Source organism: Choloepus didactylus, chromosome 3, assembly GCF_015220235.1.
Source record: "Choloepus didactylus isolate mChoDid1 chromosome 3, mChoDid1.pri, whole genome shotgun sequence".
Classification (NCBI taxonomy): domain Eukaryota; kingdom Metazoa; phylum Chordata; class Mammalia; order Pilosa; family Megalonychidae; genus Choloepus; species Choloepus didactylus.
Genome location: NC_051309.1, coordinates 206635489 through 206643539, shown reverse-complemented (window position 1 = coordinate 206643539; position 8051 = coordinate 206635489). Strand labels below are relative to the sequence as shown.

The window sequence follows — 8051 nt, the reverse complement described above, 5'->3', positions numbered from 1 at the left end:
GGGGCGGGGCGCAAGGGAGGGGGCGGGGTACGCTAGGTGACGGAGGCGGGGGTGGTGGTGGGTCGCCGGGCAGTCAGACCGCCTGACTGTTCTGGACTCCTGGGCCGCGACGCGGGACTGCCTGTTCCGGGCGGCGAGTTGTCTCGCTACAGCTCCTTGCAGTCATAGCATGCCCCCTAGGAATCGGGGATCCCCAGCGGGCTTGCTTAGAGAAGACGCGGCCCCCGGCGCCTCAGCCCGCTCCTCCGTTGGCAGAGAACTGCCGGGCTGAGCATCTGGGAGAAGCAGGCCAGCGCCTTCTAGGGCTTCGGGCCCGGGGACCTGAGGAGGATGAGCTGGCTCTTTCCCCTGAACAAGAGCGCCTCCTCCGCAACTGGGTCTCCCGGTGGCCTCACCAGCCTTCAGCAGCAGAAGCAGCGCCTGATCGAGTCCCTCCGGAACTCACACTCCAGGTGACTGGTCCCTGCCTCTCCGACTGGAGGAAGAAGTAGGGCGGAAGGGCGGGCAGGTCCTAACCATCCCCACAGCTCCTCAGCCGAGTCCCCGCCAGTTCCCTCATTTTGTTACTTCCCTTCTCCTGGGTCACACGCTTCCTTTCCGTGTACCTTACCCTTGTTTACTCCTTTCTTCCGGAACCTCCCTCCCCGCTTCCTGCCCCATCCACTATACAGATCTTGTCATTCTGACTTGCTCATCCCTCCTGACATATCGCTGGTGACTGTAATCTCTCATAATCTATGTCTGATGTCCCTTGGTTCCCTCTGCTTCCTTACCAACCTTTCCCTTTGCCCATTTGTTAGACTTGTAGACAGAATTGTTAAGTACTGTATTTGGCAAAAGATTGTGAAGAGTAATCTCCCAGTTTCACAGAGAGTGGAAAATAAATAACTTGCAATATCAAAGGAAAGGGAACAAACTTTTCCTCAGTGAATTCTTCTAGTCTGGGAATGTTATACTTAGTTCTCTTGAGTCTTGAAGTCCTACTCGGTCCCAACAACCTTTCCCCATCTGGCAATTTCTCACTTCTTTATTATTCGTGTGTCACCACGCTCAACTATTGACTTTCATTCATCTTGATAGTTGTCTCTTGTCTTCTTAGAGGTTTCTCATTTTCAGTATGGTTAGATTAGAAATATTTTGTAAGTCAATTTATTTCAACTGTTTTGACTGTAAACTGGTTTTCTGCAGCCTTTTGTATTGCAAATGTCTGGACTGCTAGTGGTTTACAAAATTAGAGCTGCTTCTTTAATTTATGGTATATGAATTATTGCAAGTGTATTTGCTTAAGAGCTTCACAGCATTATTTAATATACAGATGTCAGCATCATTCAGCCCCAGGCCCTTTTAAAAATATTCTTGTCACTCATACAAAATATAGTAAAGATATTAAATAAAATTGAGTAATTTGTATTGAGAAAACTATCAGGGACCCTTTTATCTATTACATTTTAATAATTTTTCTCAGCAAGTAAGGATAATTTTAAATCAAATATATTTTTGAGGTCACTCTGGTGGGCACTCTTATGCACACTTTAGACAACCCTTTTTAGGTTCTAAAGAATTGGGGTAGCTGGTGGTGGATACCTGAAACTATCAAACTACAACCCAGAACCCATGAATCTCGAAGACAGTTGTATAAAAATGTAGCTTATGAGGGGTGACAATGGGATTGGGAAAGCCATAAGGACCAAACTCCACTTTGTCTAGTTTATGGATGGATGTGTAGAAAAGTAGGGGAAGGAAACAAACAGACAAAGGTACCCAGTGTTCTTTTTTACTTCAATTGCTCTTTTTCACTCTAATTATTATTCTTGTTATTTTTGTGTGTGTGCTAATGAAGGTATCAGGGATTGATTTAGGTGATGAATGTACAACTATGTAATGGTACTGTAAACAATCGAAAGTACAATTTGTTTTGTATGACTGCGTGGTATGTGAATATATCTCAATAAAATGATGATTAAAAAAAAAATCAAATATATTTTTAAAAGAAAAATTCACTGCAAAATCAGTTTGGTTAAAATGAGGCCTATTTCTGACCAAACTTCAGAGTTTCTTGGCTCATTGTTTCAACTGTTGTGCTTGCTCAGAACTTTTAAAAGGTGAAAATATCTGGTATCTAACAAGAGATTGGCAGGCTGTTTGCTTTATTGGTGGCTTTCTTTTTGGAAAATTTAAGTTCACAAAGTTCTTGCAAGTCAATCTTTTTCTAATTTGAAAGATGTGCTTCTGAAATAAGATGACTTATATTTAACAAATTAATAAGTTTGTCACCCTAGAAGTTGTCACGTTGGAAGCCTATAACTATAACCGTACTACTACTGCCAAAACGTTTTTCAGAACCACACCTTTAGAATTAATTGCTTTTAAGCCTTTATTATATTCTGTTAAATATTCTCAGTGCTGGCACATGTTTATTCTCTGAGATTGGAGTTGAATTTTTGAAATATCCCAAAGTCTCTTGCTGCTAAGGCTGGTAAATAAGGAAAGGGATTGATCTGAAATTTTTTTATTTATTAGTCTCCCAAAGAAAATAAGATTATAAAGTGGGACTACTTAATCTAAGGAGTTCTGGAATTGGTTTAAGAGGATCATTAAATACCTAAGACAAATGCTAAAAAGGATCCATTTTATATGTTGTTTTTTAGCCAGAACTTAAGGACATGTAATTGGACATGTGGCATTATCTACATATTATGAACATATTAAGTATTTGATTCCTTTAAGTTCTACAATGAAAATACTTAAAAGTTATATTTAATTAAAATCTTTGATATTTACAAATTATGCTTTGATAATTCTGGAGACATTTAAGTAGGTGATGTGCTTCAAGTTTTCTAGGAATGGTAGTCTGCTAGAAAAAATGCCATCCACTCATTCTTATTAAGTCCATCCTTTAATGACATTAAAGCTACTGGCAAAAATGATCTATTAGTACAAAGATAGATTTATCTGGCAATATGTTGCTTGAGTAGCCAAATTCAGAATACAATTTGTACTTAAAGATTTTTGTGTCAAAAGACACCATGATTGATTATTCTGAAAGTATGCTCTGCATAAGTTGAAGAAATGTTTCAAATGATATTTTGATAAATATTACAAAAACTCTCTAAGTTATGAACATCAATATCTTGTTGCATGCTGCCCATCTCTGTCATGGTTCATACTTCACTTCTCCAAATGTAAGGTCAGCAGCTCTTTCCTGGAAGATAAGCCGCCTTTTCTTCTGCTCTCCTGAGTACCTGCCCCCACCCCCTACTCTCTTCTGTCTTCCAGCTCTTACTTTTTAAAACTTTTTATAAAATTGGTAATTCCACCTCAGGAAACAGTATTTTTAATCCTCTTCCTCTAGTAGATGTAAAAACTCTTTTTTATCTAAGAAATTGCCCTAAGAAATTCTTAATCTCCACACCTTGCTTGAGGCCTCTCCTTCATCAAGGTCATCTGAATTTTATGTGTATTTCCTCATGTAAGTCTCAGTGGTAATGCAAACGAAAGGGAAACTTTCATAGATGACAAAAAAGTGTTTTGTCAGAGCATAGTAACACGATTAAGTTTGTCATGAAAATGAAAACTGAAAGTTATATAGTTTGGGTTCAAGTAATATATTCCACCTTCTGATTAACAAATGTCACAGTATCGAATTGACCACTAAAACGCCTGACTTTATGGACAGGAGTTAACTAATTTTGCTCTTTCTTCAAGTTCACTCTTTTGGACACAATTGGTTGCCATTTCAAATCCAGTTCCCCTGGCTCCGTGGAACAGCCCTTGTTTTTGTTTGGGTTTCTCCCTCCTCAGGGCCATGTACTCAGTGGACGCTGGCTCTTTCAACCCCAGAGTGAATAATGATTTGGTAAGGCAATGATGATGGTCTCATACCCCTTGCTAGTTGTTGTGGAATCAGGACTCTTCACCTAATCCTTGTTAATGGAAGTTGGAGAAGAAGTCTGCTGAGGGAGCTGCTGAAACATTTTTTTCTCAATAATAAAAAGAGATGTCTGGGTGGAAATGCTTCTCTTGTGATTTGGATATCGTTATGTTACATGGGACATCTGGAACTACTTGGACCTGAACGAAGATAAGGCTAGACCACTGAATGTGGTAGAGTACACAGAAAGCACTTACTTCCCTGATAATGTTGTACACTACTAAAGTAGCCAACTTTAGAATCTCCCTACCTCTGGGCTTGTATGAGATTAAAAAAACAAAACAAAACAAAACAAAACCATCACTGTTTAAACCACTTTTAGCCTGCAGTTGAAAATACCCTTAGGATGTACCCACTAATTCCAATATTTAAAGGTGCTTCAGAAGTGAAGCTGTTAAGTATTTCCCTGCATTGTGTCCACAATCAGAGAATATTAAAAACTGATAATCATAGCAGTAAATCTTTTAACCACCCAAGTTTCACTCTCTCTCCTTACTTAAAGTTAATTAGCTTCTTTATTTAATTTTCTTATCTCTAAAACAACAATCTGGACCTATGTTGTGAGTGATAATTATTATTTGTAATTAGTTACATAAATTCAAAGTTACTCAAATAGTAATCCTTTATTACCTTTCATTTAGGGGGTATCAGCTCTCCCAAGGATAAGAACTTCTGCATTCATTTTAATAATATTCAATTACATGGTAATTCTGGTGCTGTTTTTGTTTTATTTTCAATAAAATAGAAAGTCTAATTTGGGAGTTATGATGTTTATCAGAATTGCTTTTGTTTTTTTTTTTTTCCTGCTCTGATACAACTAATAAAGTCATAATAAAAGGAGCTCTGAATCAGGCAGGAGTCAGGAGATACAGATGTGTCATTATCTAGCAGTGCAACCTTGTATGGCCAGGTAACTTATACAGGCCTTATGACCACTGAAGTGGGAGGATTGACTACAGGATCTCTTACTACCCTGCCCAGATGTGAAAGTCTATTGATTCCTCAGGCTCCTGAACATGATCATTCTCTTAGACATAGAAGACAAAATGAACTTGAGCAACATAAATGAAAGCAAGCAAAATTATTGACTTTGGGAAAGTCAATATTGTTAGGTTTTTCAATCAGGAAGGAAGAGATGAAAACTTGATCAAAAGGAGCTTTAATGTCCAGTCGTTCGCAGGTGGGCTGAAGCTTAAGGTGGTGACATCCCCGAGCCAAGGGAACAGTAGGGTTTATAAAAGATGGATAGCAGGAAGTTCTATGTCCTGGGATGGGGAGATTGGCAGTTCCTCAGTGACTACTTTGGGGAAGGGGCTAGCTGGCAAGTTTCCATCGGCTGGTTTGAGAGTGGGGGCTTGGGAGCGGGAAAGTTTAAAATTTTAAACGTTATCTCAAGATTGCAGAATTCCAGAGGGCAGGGGGTGGGAGGTGGTGGCTCTATCACAAACTTGCAGAATTCCTAAGGGCAGGGGCAGTGGCTTATTGTGGTCTTGCAAGGTTCCTAGGGCAGGGTGGTGGTGGTGGTGGTGGCTTTATTGCAAACTTGCAGAATTCCAAAGGGGTGGGGGTGGGTGAGGGCCCAGGGCCTAAACCTAACATTCCAGACTTTTTCTTTTATTTTTCTAGGAATGTTGAGGGAAACAGGTCTGTCTTTCTGTATCTGCCTCAGGCTGATGGGGGTTTTAGAGTTGTCCCTTCATTCATTGCGGAGTAGTGGCTGGTAAGGGTGTTTTCACTGGAGGAGTAGCACATCACCAACAGCTTGGTTGGTTGTGGCCTGGATGGTTCTGCAAATGAAAGTTTCTAGAACTGTATGAAACAAGGCTCCACAGGCAAAAAGAACAAGATTAGTATTAAGGGGATTAAGAAGGGTATAGGTATAGCACAGAGTGGGAAAACAGCAAGTTTCATTAAGCAAAGCACAGGTTTCTTCTGTTTCAGCTGCAAGAATATTTGTCTCATCTGTTCTGCCCCCAACCATGCTTGCTAGATGTCTTTGGACCTTTGTTGAATTTTTTTTGTTTTTTTTATGGCTTTTTTCTGTAGCCATATTTAATGCTACCATCCTTTCAGTGGGACTGTCAGGTTCTTGCTTTGGCAGACAGCCTATTGGATTTAAGCACCTAATGCTTTTAGTAAATCCCTTCCTAGAAGTGGGGTGGGACACTCTGGTATTACTAGAAACTGATGACTTAAATAAACACTACCAATTTAGCAAGGGAGAGGTCGGGTAAAGGCTTGAGCTTGAGACTTTCCATGTACTCCCACTATGGGACAGGGTTTCAAGGAGAGAGGGTCAGAGTGGAAGGTTAAGACAGAATACGTGGCTCCTGTATTAATTAAAGTCTTACTCGCCACAAGAGACACCCGGGGCTTGGTGATCTCCATGTTCTTTGGTGAGATTCAGGGAGATATTTGCCCCTTGGCCCTTCAGTCCTGGTTGGGGGCGGCCAACAGGGACAGGTTCCTGATGGCTTCTGCCCCCAAGTGACCCTGAGGTGGCAGCTTACTGTTCACAGCTAAAGCTATGAGCCTTGCCTTATTCTGGTCCCTCTTTGCTCTCTCCTCCTCTGCAGTTCAACTGATTATTAGACAGAAAAGGCAGTATTCATAAGGTTATTTATAGGTGTTTGAGGTCCCCAGGATATTTTTTGCAGTTTTCTCCTTATGTCTGAAGCTGGCTGTTCTATAAAGTAGGTTTTTAACATGACTTTTTTTTTTTACCTTCTATTAGGCAAGTACTCATGTGGTCCCTTGCCTCCAGATTTCATTGTTCCCTCTGATAGTTCCAGACAGGGTCTGTGCTAGGAACAGCTTCAGTCCCAGCCCTATACCATGTGGGCTGTTTCCCTTGCAGTTTATTTGCATGTCCTTAGGGCTTTGCCTGGATCCTCTGCTTTTCCTCAGGAGTGCAGCAGGAGGAAAGAATAACTTGAATGTCTCACCAAGTAAACTCATAAGATAAGACTAGATTTTTTAACTCTTCCATAAATTTAGAGGGGTTTTCAGAAAATTTCCCCCAGTTATTTCTTATACTGTGCTAAATCTGTTTTAGAAAAAGGGACATGGACCCTTTTTGTTCTCATATTCCCATTTGCTATAGGTCTGGTGCACTTAGAGGCTAGGTTTAGGGGATTTTTATTCCTGAGCCTTTTTGATGCCTCAAGTTGTGGAGACTTGACTAACAATGGGTTATTTAAAATATCTGCTTATTTTTTCTGAGATAAAAGCATTTGTTTTTTATTTTTATTTTAAAATAACATACTTTACAAGATCCCCTCATGGTCTTGTCCTGATAGAGAAGTATAAAAAGTTGGACATACGGAATTTCAGAATATTTTTTTTTCTTTTTTTGTTTAAAAAAAAAAAATGTAATTGGCATGTGATGTTAAAGCTAAGAGTGCCATTTTTGTGGCTATTTTTTGCTTCTTTCTGATTTGTTCTGGGGCTAAGCACCATTACAATAAAGGATGCAGCCCACAGCCTGCTGTGGAAAGTCTTATTTCCATGCTTTTCCTTTTTTAATTAGGGTGTACAAAGGTTTTAAAATTTGTATTACATAGACTATAGTTTTCAATAACAATAAACCAAGAAAAGCTGTTAATTGAGTACTTAATATCCTGCTGTAATGATATTTGGCAGAGCTACAAACAAAGGAGGAGTTATTATGTTAAGTTCACTATAATGAATAGTTATTTGCTAGGTACTTTTAGGTTTTCTTATTGTCCAGACAGGGCTATTAAATGGCCCCAGTAGTTTAGACTAATATATTTCTACAGTACATTTGGGAGAAGGCACCTTTTGATCAGGAGCTACTGTGGGGCAGTGGCAGCTGCCCCACCTATTTCCCTCCTTGGGGGATTAGGGTGTTGAAATTCCTATTTTAACCCTTTGCTGGACTAGAGGTAGAACATGCTTACTTTTTCAGTTTTAATTTTCCAGTCAGACAGGGGTTGACATGTTAGGGTCCCAGTTAGGGGAAGCAAATTTTTATCCAGAGTGTTTTTTAATTCTGCTTGGGTTAATTGCATATCCATTTTTAACTTCAATTTTTCTTTTAAGTGGCAGGCTGCCACATTGGCTGTTAAGGCTTTTGTTTTTTTTCTATAGCTGCGCACAC

The 8051-nt window shown here is 39.8% G+C and overlaps 1 protein-coding gene across 1 annotated transcript in view; it reads left to right on the top strand.

The window, feature by feature from the left end:
* The first annotated feature begins 40 nt into the window (after positions 1-40).
* Positions 41-8051, top strand: part of VPS37A (VPS37A subunit of ESCRT-I) — a 71485-nt gene continuing 63474 nt past the window's right edge. Inside the window, exon 1 of the mRNA XM_037831231.1 lies at positions 41-452. Coding sequence (XP_037687159.1) covers positions 331-452 — 122 coding nt within the window. The 5' untranslated portion in view covers positions 41-330. The remainder of the gene's footprint in view (positions 453-8051) is intronic.